The 27,041-nt window shown below is 40.3% G+C and overlaps 1 protein-coding gene across 2 annotated transcripts in view; it reads left to right on the forward strand.

Moving 5' to 3' along the window:
• tenm3 (teneurin transmembrane protein 3) overlaps nt 1-27,041 on the forward strand; it is a 417,647-nt gene that overhangs the window by 316,027 nt on the left and 74,579 nt on the right. For both annotated transcript variants that reach the window (XM_084747609.1, XM_084747617.1), the window contains 8 exons: nt 5,698-5,844; nt 10,022-10,152; nt 10,256-10,344; nt 17,172-17,291; nt 19,952-20,084; nt 20,442-20,570; nt 25,240-25,371; nt 25,557-25,692. In XM_084747609.1, coding sequence (XP_084603735.1) covers nt 5,698-5,844; nt 10,022-10,152; nt 10,256-10,344; nt 17,172-17,291; nt 19,952-20,084; nt 20,442-20,570; nt 25,240-25,371; nt 25,557-25,692 — 1,017 coding nt within the window. The remainder of the gene's footprint in view (nt 1-5,697; nt 5,845-10,021; nt 10,153-10,255; nt 10,345-17,171; nt 17,292-19,951; nt 20,085-20,441; nt 20,571-25,239; nt 25,372-25,556; nt 25,693-27,041) is intronic.

Here is a 27,041-nt window from a genome sequence, read left to right on the forward strand (position 1 = left end):
GAGTCTTCTTATTACATGTAATTGCATCCTGCCCGTAAATGCTTAAAATTTAGATGTAGTGTATGACTTATAGGTTTCCAAAGGGCTTTTCTAAGCCTCATGAACATCCCTGTTGGCTGTTGGGGCAAAGAAACACAGTTCAGGGAAAGTGGGTGATGAACTGAGCAATATGTCAACAGACATCAGACATATCCCAAACAAATTCTGTCTCCAGCATTAAAAGGTGTAAACCAGTGATATAGGACTGTCTTACTATAGGGATGGAGGCTTGTGAGTGACAAATTAAATGGATAGTCCACCCAAAAATGAAATTTCAGTCATTATCTACTCACCATGATGCAGAATGAAGGTCAGGTTTAGTTTTTTAGTCCATAAAACACAGGAAAACAGTGTTGCAGAATCTCCCAAACAATGGAAGTGAATGGTGACCGGTTTTCAAATGTTAAAAAAACCAAACAAACTAAAAATATTAAGTACCTCCATACTGCTCGTCTGGTGTAATCCGAGTCTCATAAAGCCCCAACATGCGAAGCTGACGGAAAAAATGTTATTTACACCATGTTTTTAGCCCCAATCTTTGCTGTAGGTCCTTAGCTTGGAACTACATTGACATGCACATGCACACTGTCTGAACTGGATGTATGTGTTGTGACTGTGTTGGGGCTTTAGGATAGGTCAGTTATGCCAGACAAACAGTATGGAGGCTTTTTTTTTTTTTTTGCCCAGTTGTTTTTTACATTTGAAAACTCATCACCGTTCACTTCCATTGTTTGGGAGATTCTGTAACACTGTTTTCCTGTGAAACTCCAGCAGTGTTTTGTGGACTTTTTGTGGAAAATAAACCTGATCCTCAGTAGGCATGAAGGTGAGTAAACAATTATTGAGTTTTTCATTTTTTGACAAAAGATTTGCTTTAAAGAAGGAATGGACAAAATCAATGCAGCAGCGATCATATCAAGTATGAAACATCGTGGGACCAACCTATCAAGTAAATCAAGTGTTTTCAGTGGTAGAATGTAAAAGTCCCACAGGTGCTAGTTAAATGGAAAGTTCATCCCAAAAGTAAAATACATATTTTTCTCCTGGCCTGTAGTGCTTTTTATTCATAAGAGATGTCTGCCTTCTCTCCAGTATAATGGGACTAAATGACACTTAGCTTGTGGTGCTCAAAGCACCAAAAATTACATTTGAAAAAATTTAAATCAGTGTCTCTTTCCAAACATGATCCGGTTACTCAAGATAATCCACAGACCTTGTTGAAGGAAGTAGTTCCTACATGAAACTGCTCATAGATTTTCAGACACTGGTTTTGAATTTTTCAAATTTGATTTTTGGGCATTTTGAGCACCACAAGTCGAGTGCCATTTAGTCACATTATACCGGAGAGAAGGCAGACAACTCTGTAGCCGATATCTCCAAAACTCTGCAACTCACAGCGAAAAACTCCAGATGGATAAAAAGCTGCACAGGCCAGGGGGAAAACATGTATTTTTGGTGACCTGACCATTTAATGCCAAGGTCTGTAAAACTCCACACCCCCATTCAAAAAGCTTCTCTAAAATGCTAATTTGCAGCACACTTACAGTAACACTATATCAGTATCACCATTTCCCACTTTTGTCCAACTTCTATGTGACTGCCACTGTATAATTTCCCATTCAGATGCTTTTCTATTGACTGAAAAGGTGCTAGAGGACAGTCTTTAATAAGAGGAAAAGTTGTTGTTTTCGAACCTTTCTCTGCTTAATCTTTAAAAATAGATTTGTGAAACTTTTGTTACGTATCTGCTCCCTTTTGTCCTTCTTCCTCCCTGCTGTGTGATGATGTAAATGAAGACAGATTTGAATGAACTGTTGTTGAGGTTCTACTGCTGTGTCTCTCTCTATGTTGTTGCACTCCCATGATCCCAGCTCTTTCTTCTCGTCCTCCTCTTCCTTTGGCTGCCATGTCCATCTGTCCATCACAGAGAGTATACTTGGCAGTGCTGCTTTTGTTTCGATTTACTTTTTTTCCCTAATTTTCCTCCCTCTCTCCCTCGTGCCCTCTCCTATTCTCAGGATATAAAGGTAATTCATGCCAAAGACTTAATAAAGGCCTCACTGTCCCAAAATACAACCACTTCACACTCTACTCTGTTAACTTGAACTTCTGAGTTCTTCCATTTCATTTGATTTTTTCCTGTCCTTTCCTTTGTCTCACCTCCTGTCTTTCTGAACTCTCTGTGTATTTATCTGTTTCTTTGCATTGTCTTATTGTCTTACACTTCTATTGTTATTTCAATGTTTTGTCTCGTTTGTTTTTCTGATTACATCATTATAGATCCTGTCTCTGATTCTCACATACAAAACACAGATAAATGAGGAACGCAACCAAACACACACACACACACACACACACACACACACAAACACACACAAACACAGAAATGCACGCGCACTCACACAAATAGACACAAACCCAAGGTGTGTGACTCCTGTCTTGCATCCACAAGCCTGATATATATATGTGTTAATTTAGCCAGCTGCTCTCCCTCTGTCTTCCATCTGTCTGTCTTCACTCTTCTGTCTCTCTGTTTTTCTTCCCTCTCTCCTCCATCTCTACATCCATCCCTCGTTCTGTCTCTCCAGCTGGGCTTGGCTTGGTTCTGATACTCACTGTTAATTAATCAGTCTATCTGATTGCCAGTCTCACTGTCTACTTTGTGATAGAGGAATGTCAAACAGAGGCATAAAGTATAGCCTTCGGAGGCATGCAGTCCAAAGCACCCTGTCCTCCCTATACTTTGTGCGCTGTGTATCTGTCTACCTGTTGTGTTTTCACATGGATTTCAACCTGTGATTTTGTGTTTTTTCACTGACAAGACGAACAAGACCAAAGGAATCCACATTTCTGTAGCAAAAAAAAAGCTTTGAAAGAGACATTGCAGTCTTTGTGCGCTCGCTGGGTGTTAAATTCCCCTCAGATTTGATTAGATTTCTTTTTCTTTATTATTATTATTTTTTTTTTTTCATTTTTTATTTTGATTGTTTCAATGCCTCTTTTTCATCATCATATTATGTAACAATAACATCTTTCTTTGTTTACAGATGAAAAACAAATATTATTTTGGGTCAATTTCCGATTGAAGCCATGCAGCACACAGTAGCCATTTTGGCTGTTGGCAATCTTAGTGGTTCATGTGAAACTACAACGTCAGTGCATTTCACCGAAGGCTGACTGTCTGTCTGTCTGTCAGTCTGTGTCTCTCACACGTGGGTTAATGTATTGATCTGTCTTATTTGTCTATCGATCTGTCTTTCAGTCTGTCAGTCCATTTGTTGGAGAAAGGTTCATCACACAGGGCACAAATGCCTTTGTACACATCAGGATTTAACCAATATGGGTCTCTGAAGTCTTTGTACTTTTGGACTGAAGCTGCTGACAATTAGTATTTTGTACTAATATGCAAAGTATTTAAATTTAAAAAATTTCATGTCAAAAAACTATTGAGTGTTTCTTGGAAAAAAGCTTCTGAAACAGCCATGACGCAACAGTAAACTCTCATGTAAACTCCCGGAAGTTTATTATGTAATGTACAGTATATGTAGGTTTTATCTGAAAGGTAAGATCTGATTTGTCATGATGATGTATGTCTGTTTATTTCCAAATCAGTCAAACACACACTCACATGCCACTGCTAAAACAAGTTGTTTGGCCGACGCAGACTTGTCAATGAAGAATGTATATAGCCAGCATGAACTCACACTAGTACAGTTTCACAGGTGACCACTAGACAGCAGGTACTGCTCAGACATGATGCTTTTCACTGGTCTAAATTTATTTTTAAATTTCTAAATTTTGCACCAGAATAGACTGTTTTTAAATGAAAAATGATATCTATTCTACAGGCAGATGTTTCTCAGTTCAAAATGTGTTCAGACAGAAAATGAAGTGAATTTTCGCTTTGCATCATTTTAGCACACTGGCTGTTATTAATTCGCTCCAAACAGCCAGTGTACCCACTCTTCAGATGTTAGCTGATAGCTCGCTAGCAACTAACGCACCGACCATGTCTGTGGGAGTACTTAGATGTGTTTTTGTTCAGCTCAGCCTGGCTAAACTAGACTTAACAGTTCTTTCTGGAATTTCTCTCTGCTCTCACCCTCTCCCTCTTATCTCTGGACGTTTATGAAGAAACAAAAGCTCCAGGTTTCATGTGAATTTTTCCCCCATGTTGAAAGATTTTTGTACTACTAAAGTCATACAGCAGCTTGAATGAAAACAGTTTTTGCTTTCATGGGCAAATGAGTCCACATCCATTGTCTTGGCGCCAGGTTCAATTTGCATTCTTTCTGAACACACAGCCTGGTCTCACTTCCAACTCATCACACACCTACAATTTGATGCGGTCCCTCTGCCATTGGCCTCATGCAGATGTGGACAGTACCTGTTAGTGGCTACAAGTGACACACCAGACTGTTGATATAATATAAAAAGGGAGAAAGTCCACACATGGAGGAGATGGCTCAACCAAACACCGGACTTTCACCCAGAAGATTAGGGTTCATGTGAAACCCTGAACGTTATTAAAAGCTGTAAGGAGCGCAGTGACGTAAATGCAGTTTTTATGGTCTTATCCTAAACCTAACCAAGTAGTTTTTGTGTTTCACAGCATTAATCATGTGTTAAGAGTATTTCTTTCAGATACAGTTTAAAGGGTACCTTATACTTCAATATCAGACACCGAGGTGCTCTCTTTACTGCACACAGAATTTTGTGCGTATACTGCTAAAATCATACAGAACACAAGTTGTCACTGTATGTAGAGCCACTCAACTCTGGACATGTTTCAGCTGCATTTTTTAGGTGTTGATTCCACCACGCGCTTCTGATGGAACAGATATACTTCAGCTATAATCAGTTGTCACAAGACATGCAACAGGTCACGTTTCTTACAAGCAATTGGAATCCTTAAGCATACCTCTAATATACAGGTGTAACTATGTTTGTATATTAGGTTGTGAACGCTGTTTAAACAGTTCTAGTGGACAGCAGCACAGTGCAGCTGACATGCTGCATTGGAGACCATGTTTTGTTTTAACAAAAATTTACGAAGGATGAAGCCTACTTAAGATATTTAAGATACTTACTTAAAAAAATGATCTCTTTGGGAACTTGATTAACTCAGACACCTGTCCTTGATTTTCTTTCTTACATCTAAGCCTCAGTCAGGGCCCTCAAGCTGATGAGCGTGGATTATTTCTTGGTTTATTTCGAGACCACACCATGTGCATTTGTTTTGATTTTGTCAGATGTGTGAGCTGAGAAATAGCTTCAGTGTAGTGTAGGAGGATTTCACTCAGTAGTGTGTAACACCTGCAATGAACCCCTTAAGAGGCTGCCAACCCACCTCAGGCTGTTTCTGACTTTCACTGGAGATTTATTGTCCCATGAGGGCCTCAGTGCTGTTTCAGAGGCTTTTCCGAGCTGAGAGGGAAACACTGAATATGTTGCATTACTGGCATGAAAATGGCCTGATGTAGAAAAATATTGATTACTCTCATCTTTCAGAGCTCCAGTACAAAACTACTACCACCAACCTTCAAAAATGTATATTGGTTGAAACCTATTTCACACCCTGATGGCCAGCCATGACTCCATCCCACTCACCCACTCTGCTCTAACTTTTCTAACTGTGTGTTTGTCCCCTGTGCCCAGAGGGTTGTCCAGGTCTCTGCAACAACAACGGACGATGCACTCTGGAAGCCAGCGGCTGGCACTGCATCTGCCAATCAGGATGGAGAGGGGCCGGGTGTCACGTAGCCATGGAAACACTGTGTACTGATGGAAAGGACAATGAAGGAGGTATATTTGTGTGCATAAAAATGGTTAAATAGATGAACATATATGTTTGTTTGATGGATGAAAGAACAAGTGTACAGGGAGAGAACTGCAAGACATTAGCAATTAGGAAGTCGAGGTATTCAGAAATGAGTCCACTCTTCATGTCATAATTTAATGCCATGCTGTAGAAAGAGGGAAAGTTTACAATGTCAGCTCTATAATCCACATACATGTACAAAAGTCCTGGATATATTTTCACCCATGTGTGGTTTATTATGTGGTCTGAAACATACAAAGTTAACTTGTTATGGTCTGCAGTATTTAAAGCCCCATAACTGAGTGTGCCGCTCTGCAGATATGCAGAGAGCTGATGTCAAATAAAATTTAGGGTTGGGTATTATTTAGGGTTTTTCTGATATTGTTAAAATGATGATAATGATTGATGATTTTGAAATGTTACCAATATCTAAACAGTGTTTGAACCAATCCCTTTAAAAAGTGAAATACAGACACGCTTTAGACCGCTAAGCATAGGATTTTAACCATGTTTAAGGTTGTAGTTAACAGTAGGCTACTTGCTGCCATCGAAGTGTAATGTTGACTTGCCAAGGCACATTAGATGATCCTTCTGATGCCTGTAATGTACATTTTGGAGCACCAGAGGGGAATATGTGACAGCTCAGCCATTTAAGTGGCACAGAAATGAGTCACCAAAATCTGCGTTGCATTCCGGTTTGGTCGATGCTGCTCAGGTTTAGGTTCAACCTTTATCAAGCCCAGACTCACTTGACTCACAGTAAGTCAAGAACAAAAACCTAGACAGTAGCTTAATATTACTGCTCTCTTGAAGGTGTGTTTCATGACTGAAGACGAAAAGCATAGCTTGAGTCAAGCGGCTGTAAAACGGCCAAGAAACACTGAACTTCCAATAAATTCTTAACAATAAAAGTCTTGTGTTTTTGCGTTATACAAAAGGTTTTATTATGAAGCAACAAAACCAGGAAAGTTTTGGTTTTCATCAAACTGTGCACAACTCCTGCACGGCTCATGGCAAATGTAAAGATTATGTCCTAAAGAACTGAGAGCTGAACACACAGTCATAGACACTTTTAGAAACATCTTTCCCTCTGCTCTCCTGCACATATATGAGCAAAGTATCACAACACATGATTGTTTGAGGGGGAGAAAAGCGGGTCGGGGTCGGCGAGATGTCACCGCACCGCTTTGACCCCAATCCAGAGTAGGTCCATCTCGGGTGCGAGTTGGCACAGCTCAGCACAATAAAAGTGGTAATGGGAATGCAAATCAGCGCGGCACAGTTTGACTCGGCACGGCCAAAAGTGGCAGTGGAAAAGCCCCTTATGTTAGAACTATGTTACAGCAAGCAAGTGAGCGCCTACCCAAAGCACAAACAGACCCGGCGTTAACCTCATTCAAGGAATGTTTTTCTGCAATTAACAATCTGAAAAAAATGAAAAGCATGAATCTAAAAGATGAAGTGGTTCGTCTGCTGCTGCTCAAAGCTGCACATGTATGTGTAGTGGAACTGTACTGGGTGTTCACGTACAGTATATAGGTTACAAACTACAAAGGAGTGCAGAAATCAGCCTTGATGTGGCAGTGGAGTGAAAAGGCTGCCGAGCACCAGTCGGGATTGGGCCTTTCATGTGTGGTAAATGAGCTGCAGTGTTCAAAAGACACTGGTACACTCTTTTAAATAGAAATTATAGAGAAAGGGAATGCTCTGAAACAGCAGCTTCAACAAGACACAGAAATACAACTCTATGGATTTATATTTCTATGGATAATACTGGAATGTTGGAATTGATAAAATGGCGTAGAAGTAGCAGTTTCACCCTACAGATAGAGCATCAACCCTGAACTGGGTTAGTAGGCCTGATGAGAGCAGTGTGATAATTGGAAAGGTGGAGAGGAAATAATTCAAGAACGAGAAGAAGAGTCAGAGAGAGGAGGTGCTCACTTTGTCTGTCACTGTGTGTGTGTGTGTGTGTGTGTGTGTGTGTGTGTGTGTGTGTGTGTGTGAGTGAGTGTGTAATGGCAATCCCTGGTGTCTGTTCACCAGATGTGCAACTGGCTTTTATAAACTAACAGAGACAAATGGCAGCCAGTATTTTATTACCTTACATACCTCCTTCTATCCCTCTCCATCATCTCATCTCTCCATCTGTCTCTCCGCTCCTCCTCCTATCTTGCTCCCTGTCCTTCACTTAACCCCTCCCTTCTTAATCTCTCTTTTTCCGTCATTCCATCCCTGCTTCTCATCATTGTAGACGTCCATGTTTCTTCCTCCCTCCTTAACACTGACTTTATTCTTCTTGGCAACACCTAATAAACACATACTGCTCACATACTAATTCTGCTACATCACTCCATTTTTTCTGTTTCCTTTTTCCCTTCATCAGGAAATCCAGAGAAATGTCTTTTTGTTAGTTTTTCTCTTTGATACATCAGTTCATCCTCTTATGTGTACTCTTCAGTTTTCCACGCCTTTGTTTTTGGCTGGACTGCAGCAAAGCGCGGCCAGCCTTGTAAACACAGAAGTCTGTCCCTGACGTACTGAGTGAGTGATTATTGAAGTTACGACATTGACTAAGTGATGGTCGGTCGGGTGTTGGACTTTCCAACACTATCCTGAAATATGCTCTGTTATGTTCGTGCTCACTCCATGGTGCGGCCTTCCAAATATGCCACATGAGCTATGAGAACGCACAGAGGCTTATATGTTCAGTGTATTATCCTTTGCAGTATGTTCCAAAATGCCAGGAGGCAAAAAAAAAAAAAAAAAAAAACATTTAGGGAAGAAACAAGAAGTCTGGGCCTCATTCACCAGCCCCTTTTAAGAAAAAAACTTCTTCTTAAAACCCACTTTCTTACTTATTTTTATGTAAGAGCAGAATCTACAAACACATACACAAATACACTTAGGCACATTTGAGCGCTGAGCATTAAAGCATTAAGATTTTGTAAAGTAAATAATTTGTTTGCAATTAATCTGAAGAAAGAAACACAATCAAAATCAAGCAGGTTTCTGTGCATATCTCTATTTATTTATCTTTATTTTTGTGTGTCTCTTAATTTCTGGGGTTGTTCAGGACAGCATCTAAGATCAGACATGGGGCAGGTAAATGGCACCTGGGTGCACACGGGTGGCTGCCTCAGTGGGAGTTCATCTGTAAATAAGTGATAAAAATGGAACCATTGTAGTAGCATTTTGGGGAGGTTTAAATTATACAAAGTTTGGTTTATACTCCAAAAGCAAATGTTTAAATTTTAAGTACAAACTAAGCACTACAGTAACACTTTTTTAAACACAGGGATATGTCTCTTCATGGAAGAAGAGAACACTCATTCAGTAAAAGTTGCCTTCTTTTAGGTTTTACACACTGGTGTTTAAATGTGTCAGCATGTTTCATGATTTCACAGCTTTAGCTTTTAGATAAAATGTTCTGTCTTATTGCTTTAAATCTGAAAAATTAGCTTACCTTTTGATTCTGAGATGGTCCAGGAGGGAGGGATGAAACTGCTGATGCAACCCCAAAGCCTGTAGATCTTCATTTGGGAATTCTTGGCTTCCCTCTGAAATTGTCTGTGTGGGATTTCTGCGTGATCTCATGCCCTTATATGGGCATCGAAGGGGCTTTTGCCTATGGTAATTAGGAACAACTGGCACCTATGTGGACAATGGCATTCACCATTATAAAAACACAGTGGTTTAAGTCTTGATGAATCTGACTTTGATTTTTCATAGAATCTTTCTTATAAATTCAACAAACTTCCAAAGATTTTGATGAATGAGGCCCAATGATAGTTACCAGAAGAACATTCTATTCTATTCCATATAAACTCCCCCAGAATATATGGCCATCTTCCCAATCCATCATCCAACCACATAACTTTATCTCCTTTCCATCTATCCATCGTTATTCCTGCAGCATTCCTCTGTCATCACTGTGTGCCTGCATGTTTGATTATTTTCAATCCCTTCATCATCCCTCATTGCCTCTTAATCCCTCATTCCTCCAGCCATCCTTATCCCACTTTCATCCCTCTGTTCACCCATCATCCACCTGTAACGTCCCATCATCCATGACTTCTCTCCATACTTCAGCCATCCATCTCAGGTTCCACCCCTCCTCCTCAGCTCTCTGACTATCTTAACTGTATGTGGATGTTTCAGACGGCTTGGCTGACTGTATGGATCCAGACTGCTGTCTGCAGCCCTCCTGTCAGAACCAGCAATACTGCAAAGGTTCACCTGACCCGGGGGAGGTTCTCAGCCAGTCTCCGTCATCACTGGCTCCCCAGCAGGTAAGGAGCTCCAATCAGACATAAAGTCAAAATGAGAATGTAACTGTCATTTCCCCATACAAGCAGCATCTGTCTATCTATTGAATTGCCTTTCTTTCCTCAGGCTGCCAGGTCTTTCTACCAGCGCATTCACTTCTTAGTTGGTCCTGAATCCACTCACGTCATCACCGGAGACAGTCCGTTCAATAAAAGGTAATCATGTCTCTGTCTTGTTTTTTTCATGCTGAATTCTGGAAACACAGCAACATCAGGGAGCAACATCAGTGGTCAGACATGTTTAATCATCCATCTCAAACTGTGTGTATGTGGAGATGAAAGCACTGGCTTGTTGTAAACATCTACTTGATTTTGCAGAGCTATTTCCTGCTCACAGTCTTTCACATGGTGGACAACTGTGGGAATTTGTGCACTGTGTTTTCACACTGATGGTTGGTGAATGATGCTCAAAAGCACAAAAGAAGATATACTTCACTTTTTTTTTATCATGTAAGTTTTTCTTCAGATGAAGAATGAAACACATTTGAGCAGTTTTAGTTGCTATCTGCTGTGTGAAAAGGCTTTTCTTACACAGAGAAGGGAAAGATCACCTTGACTTGACAGGCCTTCTTCACAGTTCTTCACAGTAGCTGTTTGTTTCATAGTGGGATTGTGGGTAATTTGTTTTTCCGTCTTTGTTTGCTTTCTATAGTGCTGGTTGCTTGACTCATAATGCTTCTGTGAAGCTTACCCCACTTTTATTTCCCATCATATAAACGGTTGCATTTTGGCATCCTGTCTGAATGAATATGACAAAAAATGTGTGAGCCAGACAGAGATCACAATACAGAGACTACAGGTCTGCCATTTTTCCTGCCAAACGCCATTTCTGCCCACATCAGCCTCAGACGTAACATTCATTAAATATGATAAGAGAGAAAGAGAGGGTGGCAGTCTGCAAAATATAGAGTGAAAGGCATAGCTACTGACAGGGAAGAAACATGACGGCAATTCTCTTCAGCCATTTTTCTGCTTTTGTCACATTTTTTATGCTAGCCTGAATGTTTCATAAGAGCAGAGGGCCACAACCCTGTAATAAAAATGTCCTGTATTTCCATAATGGAATGGCCCTGCAACCTTATAATAAAAATGTTTTATTAGACCTCAAAACAGTTTGTGCGTGTATGTGTGTGTGTGTGTGTGTGTGTGTGTGTGTGTGTGTGTGTGTGTGTGTGTGTGTGTGTGTGTGTGTGTGTGTGGTTAAAGGGTATTTAAAAATGGCACATTTAAACTTTAAGAGAGAAAGAAATTATCTTTTAATTTCTTCTTGTGCTAACAGTGACAAGCACACATCATACTGCCAGAGGGAGACAAACAGACTTTAAACTGCATGAATCACAAAAGTAATCGGTGGAAAATAATCCAAGAAGGATTCATCTTTATTAGCTCAGAGTGCTTTTACTGTATAACAATGTCTTGTATTTTATATTCTCATAATATGCTTTTAAAATATCCACCTGCGAAGTAACCAGTGACCACAGTGGTCAGATATATACGTACTGCAGTAAAAGGATGCAAGATTAATTAATTCTTTAAATAATGACAGCAGCAAAAAGATGGATATTAATTTAATTGGAAATCCAAGAATCCACTTTTTATTTAGTAATGGTTGAGTGAATTATTGTCATTCTGCACCCAAGAAAAAAATGTTTAATGTTAGAGGGCAGCCAATTAAATTCAGCAGGATGTGGGGCAAACTTATCAGCAATTTACAAAATATAGAGGGCCAGTTTCCTTATAGACAAGTGTATATTTGTGTGTACTTAAGAACCCTCTGATCATCGTTTTTTTCTCTTTTAGCAGGACAAATGCTCAAACTTTTAAGCTGCTTTTTATCTACAGTAGTATTTATTAATTAATGTCAATTTGAGAAGGTGCTGTATGTGTATTGTATGTGTTAGAGACAAGGGATGAGGTAGAGGAATTAGAAATTGTTTTTAACATCTAGGTAAAATTAAGAAATAAAAGCATTCAAAAAGGTGCCTCTGAAGTGTGGTTAAACTATTACAGTACATTAATTGAGCAAATGTACTTAATTACTTTCCACCACTGCTTATTAAAATCTGTGCAGTGTTCAAAGAGCAGGAATTTGACAGAGGCTAATATTAATTTTTTATCATCTGAGGGAAGGGCATCTCTGCTTTTAAGTATGTTGCCTGTTGATGTGTCTCACCACCTGCAAAAGCTAACTTTGTATCATCTGGGTTAGCATTGTCACTGCTGATATAGCTGCTATGTGACAGGTATTTTTTGAACCCAAATGCAGCACACACAAAACAGAAATCATTGGTAATGGCCTTTATTGTTGGCTTAGCAGAAACTCATATGATCAGGAAAGCAGTTAGACAGGTCAGTTCATATGCAGGTGATGGTAGTCAAAAACCAGGTGAGCACACAGTCTGAGCAATCAATCCAGCAGTGAGCAGACAGAAGGTTAGTCAAGGCCAGGCAGAGAGTGAGGGATCCAGGGTAGACTTGAGTAGATACGCTCCACTGGAACACAGAGGAAAACTCACACTGTAACATCACTCAGGGGAAACGCCAAATAGCCACGGGGACAGGCAGACAAAAACCAGGAACACAGAGGCAGAGCTCGTGGTCAGGGACAGAAGGCTGCGGTGGTTTACCAGGGTTAAGACAAAGCAGGTGACTCAGAGACAGGAACAGTGGAGCAGGCAACAGGGAAGCAGTCCAAGAAACAGTGCTGGAAAGTCTTTCATGGAGTGCTGAAGAACAATCTGTCCAGGAGTGAGAGTGCTGGAGTGGCTTATATACAGGGCTGATTGTGGATGAGCTGCAGCTGAGCCTGCAGGTGAGTGGAGTTGGGCTGATGAGGTGGGAGTGGCTGGCAGGTAGAGCAGACCAGAGGCAGGGGAGAGTGGAAAATTACTGAGGCAGAGGGACAGGAGGGAAACTGAGCCTGCAGAACTGTGACATGCTGTCTCTCACAGGAATTCCATGTGTCATAATAGCTCGCTGATAGTTTAACAGCAGAATGTGGTTTAAAAAAAATAGTTTGCAAAATTTATGGTCCACATTTAGCTCTAGACTCTAATGTCACTGCTTTTCAGTGAGCTTTATAAGCTATCATGACATACAGAGGACACAGTTAGTGCTATCAATCGATTAAAATATTTAATCACATGACTGTCTGTAGTTAATCGTGATTAATCGCAAATTAATCACACATTTCTTATTTGTTCAAAATGTAGCTTAAAGGGATATTTTTCGAGTGTTTAAAGTGTAATTCAAATGTAACTTTATTAAATCAAATACATCAACCAAAAACAATGTCAAATATTGTCCAGAAACCTTCAAAGGCACTGCATTTGGAAAAAAATATGTGCTCCAGTAATAACATGACAAACCCAAGTCCATCAGGCACAGACGAGCATACTGACCTTCTCAGTTTAACATTAAGACCAAAACGTACTAAAAACATAGAAAAGTCAATTGAAACTTCTATGTACCTGCAGGCTTCAGATTTAAAATTCCAGCATTACAGACCCAACAGTATTTTAGGATAAGGTTGCTCTTTATATGTATTATTACTGTTGTTAATAATAGTTTATTTCTTTAATAAAATCTTGTCCTCTGAGGAGAAAAGTCTTTACCTTTATGATGCATCATGTTCATGTTCGTGTTTTTGTAAGGCAGCAGGATCATTTACATCAGTGTCACTCAGTTTACGTCAGTGAGGATGTTTTAGACCACAGCAGACAGTAAACTGCACACCAACACACACCGAGGAGATGAAGAGAGAGAGACAGAGTCTGGACTCTTCATCATGATTTACAATAATGCAGCACAGTGACAAATGTTTTGTGGAGGAGACGAGCGTCTGTCAGTCTGGCCTTTGCAGCGACAGATATTTTTATCTGTAGAGTTTAAACCATGGGACTGTACACTAACATCAGGATTCAAAATCAATAAAGTTTTTATATCGGTCAGCACTTCATACACTCGCTCTCCTCCCTCCCTCCTCTCTGCAGCTCGTCTCTCCTCCCTCGCTGTTGTGATCAATCAGCATGAAGTTATTAAGTATTTAAAAATACACAAATCAGACTTGGAGTGAAAAAAATCACGCACCACAGAAGTGTACGGTAACATTATGATTGATGATCATAAATGTTTTTATATCAAGTCAACACATCTTTCCATATTCCCATGATTTCTCTCTCTCTCTCTGGTGTCTGATTCAACCTCTGGGTCAGGCCAGTATAACAGAACGTGCATTAATCCCGCGTCAAATTGAAAATGACTCTGTTAGAGTAATACCATGGACTAGGAATAAAAATGATTAATCAGTGATTGGTTAGTCGGTTGTTAAGAATTTGATCGATCAAGTAAAATTATCAATCAAATAAAGATCTGAAATCCAACAGGTCATTTTTATAAGTGCACGCCACGTTTGATCAGACATTCAAATAAAAGTGTTAAATATGTAGACCTTTATGTTTTTATATGTTTCTTAGGCCATGTAATGCTGTCAGAGAATATGCAATATGTTGCTGTGGGAATAAAGCTGATTGATTGGCTTGGAATTTTGGGAAATATATATTTTTTTCATAATGATTAATCAATTAATTGATTGTTAATGTTTCCAATGATCAATTAAGGAAAGTGCTTACAATTTGCAACCCTACTATAGACATTTACTAAGCAGAAAAAGAAGGACCAACCCATCTGATCATCTGACTTTTCTCCCTGTCTGACTTCCTTGCAATAACAGGTGGTCTGAGAAAATGAAAAAAACAACAAACACCTGCAGAACCGGTCACAAAATTGCTCTGCACAACCTGATTAGCAGAAACTCGATTTGTCAGGATCAACACAAGAGTGTTGACCTTTAACAAAAAGAATAATGGACCATTGCACTGTTTTTAGGATTACTGCTGGTGTTGCAGTACCACAAAATTGAAAGACCTGATGTTAGTGACTCAGTGAGTCAGGCGTTCTTCAGTCAGTGTTGGTATTGTCTGTGTGATTACACTGCTCAGTGAGGGAACATTTTATGTTTGAATCATCATTTACACTGATCAGATATAACATTATGACCACTGACAGGTGAAGTGAATAACACTGATTATCTCTTCATCATGGCACCTGTTAGTGGGTGGGATATATTAGGCAGCAAGTGAACATTTTGTCCTCAAAGTTGATGTGTTAGAAGCAGGAAAAATGGACAAGTGTAAGGATTTGAGCGAGTTTGACAAGGACCAAATTGTGATGGTTAGACGACTGGATCAGAGCATCTCCAAAACTGCAGTTCTTGTGGGGTGTTCCTGGTCTGCAGAGGTCAGTATCTATCAAAAATGGTCCAAGGAAGGAGCAGTGGTGAACCGGTGACAGGTTCATGGGCGGCCAAGGCTCATTGATGCACATGGGGAGTGAAGGCTGGCCTGTGTGGTCCGATCCAACAGACGAGCTACTGTTGCTCAAATTGCTGAAGAAGTTAATGCTGGTTCTGATAGAAAGGTGTTAGAATACACAGTGCATCACAGTTTGTTGTGTGTGGGGCTGCATAGCTGCAGACCAGTCAGGGTGTCCATGATGACCCTGTACACCACTGAAAGCACCAACAATGGACACGTCAGCATCAGAACTGGACCATGGAGCAATGGAAGAAGGTGGCCTGGTCTGATGAATCACGTTTTCTTTTACATCATGTGGATGGCCGGGTGTGTGTGCATCACTTACCTGGAGAACACATGGCACCAGGATGCACTATGGGAAGACGACAAGCCGGCAGAGGCAGTGTGATGCTTTGGGCAATGTTCTGCTGGGAAACCTTGGGTCCTGCCATCCATGTAGATGTTACTCTGACATGTAAGTATTGTTGCAGACCATGTACACCCTTTCATGGAAACAGTATTCCCTGATGGCTGTGGCCTCTTTCAGCAGGATAATGCGCCGTGCCACAAAGCAAAAATGGTTCAGGAATGGTTTGAGGAGTGCAACAGTGAGTTTGAGGTGTTGACTTGGCCTCCAAATTCCCCAGATCTCAATCCAGTCGAACATCTGTGGGATGTGCTGGACAAACATATCCCATTCATGGAAGCTTCACCTCACAACTTACAGGACTTAAAGGATCTGCTGCTAACATCTTGGTGCCAGATACCACAGCACACCTTCAGGGGTCTAGTGGAGTCCATGCCTCGACGGGTCAGAGCTGTTTTGGCAGCAGCACGGGGACCAACACAATATTAGGCAGTTGGTCATAATGTTATGCCTGATTGGTGTATATATGTTAGATCTCTACCTATAGAAATAATTCCATCGTAATCGGGGAATATTTAACTCTGCAGGCTGTAAAATGTGCAGTAAATTCTGTCTGACTTTGTCATTATTCCTGTCATTTGTTTCTTTGGTGTTTCAGTGATGGTCTGAATACTGTTACTGAGGAGCTCTTTTTCTCATGAGTATGCTGAAGAATTTGACTTTTTTTAACTGGTCTCATGTAAAGTCCAGATTCATTGTCACATTATCTTTGAACCATTAGATTACCAGATTATACAATAATAATGAGAAAAAGAAGAAGAGTCGGATGTTATCATCAGAAATGAATGTGGCTCCTGAAAGCAGTGCCGTGGTGTAAAACTATGTGTGTGAGTGTAATGAAGATGAGAGGTGTGGTAACATCATTGTCCCATTCCAGCGCTCCCACTCCCACAGCTCAGCAGTTACCAGCCCAGTTGTTGTTTCAAGTGATGCCTCACTGCACTCTGCAGCTCCCTCTCAAGGAGTAATAGTCATGATAAGAAAGGCTGCCGTGTCTGTGTGTGAACCACAGGGACTCAAAATACAAATATCAAATACAACAGGGGGTTTGTTCTATCACTAATAACTCAATTTACTCATTCGGTTGCAGCAAAATATAATCTCATTTCTTTTGTAATGTTTGATAGTGCAGCATTAATAAAAAATAACCTCTCACTATCATCTCTGTCTCTCTGTCTCTCTGTCTCTGTCTCTGTCTCCAGCTTGGTGTCGATCATTCGAGGTCAGGTGTTGACAGCTGATGGAACACCTCTGATTGGAGTCAACGTGACGTTTGTCCACTATCCTGAACACGGATACACTGTAACACGCAAAGACGGCATGTATGTATATATATTTAAAAACAATATTTGTAACCTGTTTTCAATGTAAATTCTATTGCATGATTCACGATGATGATTAAAATAGATGTTATGTCTTCTCAATTCATTGAACTAATTTGAGAAATGGAAATGACAGAAAAGAGAACAAACAGAACAGCTGATGTTGGAGAACTGGAAGAGAGATCGTGTATCCAAAGCTCTGCTACGGTTTACACTGTTATAGATCAAATATGTGGTACTTCAGAGTCCTGACTGCACATCTGTAGCAGGTATTAACTAAAGTACGAAGACAAACCTGAAACAAACTGTGAGCTGCTGTTTGTCTTGGTGCACTGGTTACAACAGGTCAGACGGTGTAGTTTTTTTTCTGGGTCCACAGGTGAAGTAAAGTTGTTTCCTGATTATTAGACTCTGAACATTGGACACAATATGTACCACAAATTGTACCAGTCTTTCTCATACACATACAGTACACATTTTTAGTTTTTATAGTGAAAAAAATAGCCATAAATCCACTTAGAAAAAGTGTTCCTTAGAATTTAAACTCTTGCCTCATAATCACCAAATTTCAAAGTTTTGTTCAGTATAAGATGAGACAAGATGAAACTTAATTAATCCCCCGAAAATGTTTGTGGCACATTTCTCTAAAACTACACTAACATAAAAATAACAACCACAGAGCATCAACTATAAGGGAAACTTGAAGTGTATAATAACATAATATAAAAAAAGTAGAAGTAAGATAAGTACAGAAGTAAGAAAAAACAGAAAAAAGGTGATATTGGCAGTGATATTGTGAAGTCACTCATTACTCTTCTCATATGGCACAACAGCTCCTTCAGCCATGTATTAAAGAGAACTGGACACAGTGTTGGAGGCAGGCTTCTCTTCATTCCAATGAGAGCTATTCAGTGGCATGTGAAGCAAACTTCTGCGCTGTGCAGCCCATAGCAGTGCAGTAGAGGCTTGATTAGGCTTGATAATATTATTCATTCTTTTATTGTCCATAACTGTTTATCCTTGAAGGGTTGCAGGGCACTGCAGTCTATCCCAGCTGACACTGGGCAGGAGGCGGGGTTCACCCTGGACAAGTCGCCAGTTCATTGCAGGGCTGACACATAGAGACAGACGACATTCACTCTCACATTCACACCTAAGTTTAATTTAGAGTTATCAATTAACCTATTATGCTGCATGTCTTTGGACTGTGGGAGGAAGCAGGAGTACCTGGAGAGAACCCATGCAGACACAAGGAGAACATGCAAACTCTGCACAGAAAGCCCCTGCCCCAGCCACAAACTGCATTTTAAATGTTAAAAATAACCTACTCCATTTTCAGTTCAGATTTTTTCAGAAAAAAAACAAAACATTTTGTTCTTAATCTCTTCCCACCCACAATTAGTTCATTTTCACTCATGCTGTTACCTGTGACTTCATACAATTTTGTTTTGTTTTTTACCTGTAACACAACTTTTTTGTGGATTACCTGGCAGGTACCCCACCTGGTGGAAGACTGGTGGCTCTCTAGGTGGCAAAACTTTAAAATAGATATAATCATCCTATAAGGAAGAAAAAAAAAAAATCATGTATACGCAATACAGTTTTTGATATGTACACTGTACTAAGGCTTAGAATGTCCCTTCAGTGTGGTTCTTAAGTACTGCAAAACTGACACTCTTTGTCATTCATGTCTTGTGGACTTACAGGAAAGAGATTTCAATTTCACACTGTCGATTTTTTTCTCATAAAAATTGTCCTTGAACATGAATATCACCACTGATGTGCCAATTGATGGCATTTCTAAGCAAATAAAATTACAAATGATAACATCAGTGGAATAATGACGTGATGAAGTTGGCAAACCGTTTGTAGCAACACCTTCATTGAACAATGACACTTTTTGATCAATGTATTTGATTTTTTGTGTTTGTGAACAAAATTAAGAGCAAATCATGACCCAGTGCCCCAGAAAACATGAATACTCAATTCAGAAAGTCTGGAAATGGAGTAGTTTTTATTGCCACATGAAAATACAGGAGGTTACTGTTACTACCACAGAGATAGCACTTCACACATCACATAAAATACATAAAACACTTAATGGACAGCCAGTTCAGCAAAACAAAAGTAAAGCACTTACATCACATCTATACTCTGCTCTGCACCTCCCCCCCCCCCCCCTCCCCCACCACCACCACCACCAGTCCAGGCTCTATCTTCACTGTTAAGAACATTAGCTTAGGAGGCGTGAATGTGTGTAGGAGGAGAACGCTCTTAAAATGCACTGGATTCACAAGAATGCACCAATCACTGCAGACACACAGAACAAAAGGCATACAAACACACGCTCACACATTCAACAACATAAGGATATGTAATGATATGCGCACTCACTGGGAAATGCTTGTAAATTCACAGAGGCACAAACACACTTGTAGAATTTAAATGAGCCAATTAAATCCTCACAGTCGATCATTTAAGAGCCGGTTCAGCATACAGCTCTGGAGGACAGACCCCCTGTTTCATGCTTCAACAGTTTAAGGGTTAAAACAACTCAGCCAGGAAAGTTTTAAACAAGCAAACACTTAAGTTTGTTTTAACCATAAGTATGCAGCTCTTTTCCAGCGCTTACTGAACATATGTGTTTGTCTGTGCTGCAGGTTTGATCTCCTGGCCAACGGAGGGGCATCCCTAACCCTGAGTTTTGAGCGCGCTCCGTTCCTCACTCAGTACAGAACTGTGTGGGTGCCGTGGAACGTCTTCTATGTGATGGACACACTGGTCATGAAGAAGGTGAGCAGTGACACTGCTTGTCTGCCTAGATGCGTTTCTGTCATCACGGAGACATGGGCTGGTGACTGGCAGGCAGATTTTCTTTGTTCCAGCTACTTTAAACACCATTTCAAAGCTTTCCTCTTTGACTTCTTGCTGTTTTACACTGACCGATTGAGCAGTTGTCACTGACATAATGACTTGATTACCCTGTGGAGCAGGAGGGCATTCGTAGCCGTGGTCGAATGTTTTTCCGTGATGTATATACTGTCTGAGTGACACTGACTCACTGACTAAGAAACTGACTAATCAACTCAGAGTTTCAAGGCCAATGAAATGCTGTATCAGTGACTAACTGGCACATGTTGTCTGTTTCAGGAGGAGAATGATATCCCTAGCTGTGACCTGAGTGGTTTCATCAGACCCAGTCCTGTCATTGTTGCGTCTCCTCTGTCTACGTTTTACAGAAGTACACCTGAGGACGGCCCCATCATACCTGAAACACAGGTAATACACACCACACAGATACCTTTTACTAACTACACCAGTTTCTTTAGCCATTATACTTTCAATAAAGATCATATCAGTGTGATTAACTAATAATTTTCTCATGGAAATTTAACACAGTCAGAAAATCAGCATGTATAAAACACTTTTTGAAATGATATTAAGGCAAAGCATATATAAGATTTCAACCTTGAATATTATTCACCAGCCTCTTGCTACTGATTCATGCAGTTTATGTCAAAAATCTCTGTCTTTCTTTAAGAGTTATACAAAAGTGAACTGTGAACACACAGGCATGATACATATATTTTTAGATTTAGTGTGACTTACACGCTGTGCCCATTGAAAATAATGTTCATAGATCTGCTTAGAAATCACAAAAAAAACTTCCCTCGTAACTCCAGACCTTCCTGAGAAAGATTTTTAGATTTGTCCAGTATCTATGGAAGTCAGTAAAAGTTTGCAAACTGGAATTGGTAGTAGCAAACTGCAATCCTTCAATCAGCCTGCCAAAACAAATACAGACTAAAGAACAGGGTTTGAGTTATATTCATCAGTGAATTTCACTGAATCCATGGCAACATTCTCCTTCTTGTTTATATTCCCCCAAAGCATGGGGGATGGGAACTTCAGTTCCAAAACTTAGCACATAATTATATCATCCAAATAGAAGTAAGGCAAAATTAAATTAGGAGTGACAAAATCCATTAATATGAACTTTTTCTATCTCATCAACATGCTTCTTATGTTCCTGTTACACTGACATGCTTCTCTATCCATTGTGTAGAAAACCTGTGGACACAAAGAAATCAAACAATTTTGAATTGCAAAACTTTTCTGTCCATAAAAATAGTCTTGTAAACAAAGAGGTATGTACACACACATGAATAATACCTATTATTCATTCATCACCTACAATATGCAGAATAATGATGAATAATGACCATGTTTTATCCCTGTTATGTGAGGCTCATCATCTTAAGCCTTTTCACCAAAAAATAACAGGAGCTGATTGGTTCTAACTGATTTTCACCTGAGTTGTACGTCCATCCTCACTGAGTGGATTTTTTTCTCCTTCTAACAGTTGAATATTCAATAAACTTAAACCTTAAACAGTGTAACTCTCAGAGAAACTGCTTAACGCTAACACACTTAATAGTTTTTACAGGGGTATATACAAACACACACACACACACACACACACACACACACACACACACACACACACGTTTAGCTACCACGGCTGAGGAACTATGGCTCTGGAGTGGTTATTTTTATAAGAAACTAGTGGTATATGCACACACACACATGTATACGTACACACACACACTGCACCCCACCCTGTGTCCAGCCACTGATTGCTTATAAGCCTAATAACACGTTTCTCTTGGCAGGCAACTGAGGCTCATCATGGAGGAATGTTGTAATTGCATACACATTAGACTGTGTTATCTTTGTGTGGTGTGTGTGTTGTTGGTGTGTGTAGGAGAAAGAAAAAGAAACAAAGGAAGAAAGCGGTATATTGGCTGTGTGCACGCATGAGAGATTGAGAATGGAATTCATAGGTGTGTGTGTAGGGGTGTGTGTGTGTGTGTGTGTGTGTGTGTGTGTGTGTGTGTGTGTGTGTGTGTGTGTGTGTGTGTGTGTGTGTGTGTGTGTGTGTGTGTGTTGTCACATTGTGTTAATCAGTCCACAGAGGAAATGAAACAGATGACAGAACTCCATGTGTGTTTTTATATTTTTACAACCTTGAACCAGCGCTCCGTAATTATTTTTTATTTGACAAGAGTGTATGTGTGTGTGTGTGTGTGTGTGTGTGTGTGTGCGCCTGTCTATCTGAGATAAAGGGAAAGAGTTTGTGCACAGAGGAAAGCTTGTGACGTGTGTGTGAGGTATGTGTGTGTGCGTGTGTGTGTGTGTGTGTGTGTGTGTGTGTGTGTGTGTGTGTGTGCACGAGTGCAGATCAAAAGCAAGTGAATGGAAAGCTGCTACTTAGCTTTTGGTGGAGCTGAGTCCATTAGAGAGGAGGGCAGTGAAAAGGGCAGTCTTAAAGGGGATGTAATGGATCTGTAATGAACACTAAATGCCTGGCTAATGAAAAGGCAATAGTGCAGTTGAAAAATATAACACCGGAACAGTCCAGATGGATCATTCCCTGAGGAGCCTTTTTTTTGTATTCTTATACATTTCTTCCCCATCTCCTTCTTCTTGGAGTCCGCCTCTGCATCAAAGGTCTTTCTTGCCCTCTCAACCTCTGGCTCTTTTGAGTTAAAATATCAAAAATGATCAAACTTTGATCTACAACCAAGTAAGGGACTCTATGTGAATTTATTCTATGTATTTTCACACCATCCAGACCATCCATGGAATGAGCAATAAGAGGAAAAAGGCAGTATGATAAAATTTTCCAACCAGCCACCATCAGCCCAACAACTAGCAATTGCCTGATATATTTGCACAAGCGTGTGTCCTGCAGTTTCAGCTGGGATGATGTCTCCCACGTTATATCACTACGTACGTTCCCAACATCCAGTGAACAAGCAAATAAACTCAGCTGTCAAGAAAGGAGCTATTCTTACACATATTGCCTTATTAACTAGAGAAATCAACTGTTGACAGATTCATCCTTTTACTGAACTAAGATGAGCTTAATTGCCTTGTTAACTCATTGTAAAACACATTTCATTCAAACTTGACACATAATAATCTAGCTTTACAGGCTTTTCTCCCGCTCGTTCTTCAGTTCAGTGGGTGTGCACTGTGCCACTGTGAGTCTGTCCCTGAGCCACATCTCTCACTCATTCTTTGGAGGCCGACCATTATATTGGCAGAATAGAATGAAAAAATTCAAATAAAAAAAAAAAAAACAGTGAACTTCCATCCGCTGAAAGCCGGTTTATTTGCACAGTTGCCCAACCCTAATAGTCCATCACAGGGCTAAGGCTGACAAACCCTACTGCTCTCATACATCTATAAGCACTTTATTCACAGTACCTAAATGGTTTTGGGCTTGCAGCGCTGTTACAGACAGACATCACCTGAGAAAAAGTCAGCACAGACAAAATAAGAAGAATCTCCACACAGAAGAAAAACAGTACATCAAAACAAGAGGGCATATTTTATTAATCCCCTGGGGGAAATGACAATTTTCACTGTTCTGATTTTTTATATAGACACACACCTGAAATACATACACACACTGCACACATGCATGTAATCATATAGTCAGGGCTGTTCGGTGGTAGGTGCCTTGCTCAGGGGCACCACGAGATGAACTGGCATCTCTCTAGGCACCAGTCCTTATTCCATACTTTGGTCCGTTCTGGACTTAAGCTGCTGACCTTCAGTTGGCAGCTGAAGTCCCGAGCTGAGTCCCTATGGACTGGCTTTTTTGCAACCCTGATCTGACCAAGATGACAAACATAACACAGAACATTATGAAAAAAATGTACTTACTACTACTACTTTTGCACAAACTACTCCAGTACACCACACCTGATACCACATCACGAAAAGTAGCCGCTCAACATCTGCACTATGATTAAATACTACACATGTAAATGTATTATTAAAGTTATTGTTAAAGTGCAGTAAATGATAATGAAATAACTATCACATGTAACACTTGTAATCTGAAGTGGTAGCAGTGCATCCTTAAAAAACAAACAGAATTTTCCTTTAAGTTTCCATGTCACCAGACAGTCCTCTGTCCTTGATGAAGTTTGAAGATGAAACGTCTTCCCTGTTCAGTGACTTTGCCAGTCTGCTGTCATGCTGCTGCCCTCACACTCCCCCCTTACATCTCTGTGCTCTCCCACTGTTGACGCTCACTGATATCACATCATCGGTGACGCTGACACATGTTACATGTCCTCTGTTTGTGTGGCTGCCTACTGACAGAGCCGTGACTTAAGTTCAACACAAGGACACATGCACAAACACATGCCTGTATACATAAAAACATACTAAAAAGAAACACACTTTACATACACCTGGTAACGAGCAGAGACCTCAAAGATCAGAGAAGGTGATATGGTACTTCACAGGGAACAGTGAGCAAAGTGGCAGATTTGAAACTTGAGGGCGATGAGTATCAAAGAGTTATGATCTAAATCAGAGCAGTCCCTCTGTTTGTCCTTCAACTGCACCCAAGATGCACCACCTCAGGTTTGGAGACATTAACCACAGGCATACACACTCAAGGCAAACTGATATACTGTTTATAGTTTATAGTGTATTCTTAACTATTTTGTTGGAGATACAAAATGAGGCTGATTATCTTTATACACAGATAAAATGCAACCAGTAATGTTTTGCCAGATCATTAAGTTTTAGTTGTATCTGGTCTCAGAAGTGGGTATTTGTGGGGGGTTCTGATTAGACAAATAATTTTGTAAAACCATTTCATCAGTTAAAATGTTGGTGGTATAATGGCACATATGTTATAATCATATCGCCCAGCTCTAACACATACATTTCACTGTGTTGAGTCAGAAAGTACTGGTTTGATTTTTTTTCTCTCACTCTCTTCTGAGTGCAAAGACACTGGTGGTCATATGAGGCTGTGAGCCAATTAGCAGCCCGTTGAATAAGATGCTTCAGATAGTGACGGGCAGTGAAACAGTGTACAGTCCTGATGTATTTTCTGTGTTCTTTTATACGTCTGCAGGTTTTACAAGAGGAAACTTCCATACCAGGCAGTGATCTAAACCTGATCTATCTGAGCTCCAGAGCTGCGGGATATAAACCGGTCCTGAAAGTCACCATGACACAGTCATCAATACCATTCAACCTGATGAAGGTCAGATATGTAATATGATGTAATATCATTTAAGTTTACAAAGTCACTATGATATCATTCTATATCAGGACAGAATGCTGACCTTTAACAGCTTCAGTCAACTCATCAGCATCAGTGTCTCTGTCAGTGGAATCCTAACCTGAACTACCTGTTCGTGACTTTTGTGTCTGGTGCTGTTTCTCCAGGTTCACCTGATGGTGGCGGTGGTGGGTCGCCTTTTCCAGAAATGGTTCCCTGCCCAACCAAATCTATCCTACACCTTTATCTGGGACAAGACGGATGCTTATGGCCAACGAGTCTATGGACTATCTGAGGCAGTCGGTGAGTTTGCTGAGAATAGCAAAACTAAAAAGAAAATAACAGATAACACTTTTTCAAACTGTGCACTGGTGTGACCCTCTGAGACTCAGAGAGTTTTATTTTACAGTTAACTCACTTTGTCGAAAGCTGTTGTTGGATGGTGCAAATCCTTAAGCCTCTGATAAACTTTCTCCCAGCTACCTGCATATTTGCATTCCTTTTCAGCACTGGATTGCATGTGGTGTCAGAAATTAAGGATACTTTTCTGCAGGATGCAATGAAGCACATGAACAGTGTCGGAAATTTAATATATCAGGACATGAAGTCAGGCTGCAGCACACTCTGAACAAACAACAACCATGATAGGAAGGTTTGAAGAGAAGCCAACAGAGCTTGTTGGCACTGCTGTGTTTTCTGCTTATAGTAATCTCCATTAGTGTCTCCATTATGTTTAAGTTGTCCTTCTAGTCAGGTAATAGCAAGCCATTTGGCTGTAGCAGAGCTTACTGGACAGGTGTGATTTTACCAAATCCTGGATGTAGCATGCAGCAGTATAGTGGCAGTATTCCCACAGCTTGGAAACAACACATGCTGGAGCTTCACTTCAGTTTTGAGAAGAACGGTTCTTTATTCACTGACAAACTCAAACCTAAACTGTAAATTTACAGCACGGTCTCTGTACATACTCTGCCAGACAACTTCACTGCTCACCCTGCCTTCTGCTCAGTGCACATTCACCATAACTCTGTCTCAGTAATTAGTCTGCCCCTCTCCCTCTGTAGTGTTTGTTAGCTTACCTTTATCATCCAGACTGAATCCAAAATAATCCAAAGTGAGGCAGAGGTATTTTCTTCTTTGTAGCCCCGTTACTTTTATCCCAAAGAAGTCATGTTTCTTCTTCCTATGAAAGCTATGTTTTGTTCAGCTGCACTGCCGAGACTGACCCCTGGTGGCGCAGGCTGCGCACTACAACACAGCATCTCCCTATCAGTTTAATAGAAAGAGGAGCATCTGTATTTATGACGGTATTGAAAATCACACCATCAGGATTTCTTAATATCCTGGTATACCGTAATACCCCTATACTACCCAATATGAATACCCAATATGAAGAAGTGATCAGAGACATTGATGACCCTATTCCACCAATATGGATCCTTCCCCTTTCCAGTCTGCAAACCTAAGTTTGAACTGTTCAGAGCAATTCCACCAAAAATAAATCACTTCAGAACCCGACAGGTTGGTTCTCAGCTGTAACCAAAAAGTAGCAGGTTTTTCTTGGGAACAAAGTGGAGCGCGAGAGAGCAAAAGAAGATAGTCTAAGTAACAAGTCAGATGTTAATTCCTCTGCCTGGACGCTGAAGTTACAG

The sequence above is a fragment of the Lutjanus erythropterus genome, chromosome 3 (assembly GCF_056507025.1).
Source record: "Lutjanus erythropterus isolate fLutEry1 chromosome 3, fLutEry1.hap2, whole genome shotgun sequence".
NCBI classification, from domain to species: Eukaryota; Metazoa; Chordata; class Actinopteri; order Lutjaniformes; family Lutjanidae; genus Lutjanus; species Lutjanus erythropterus.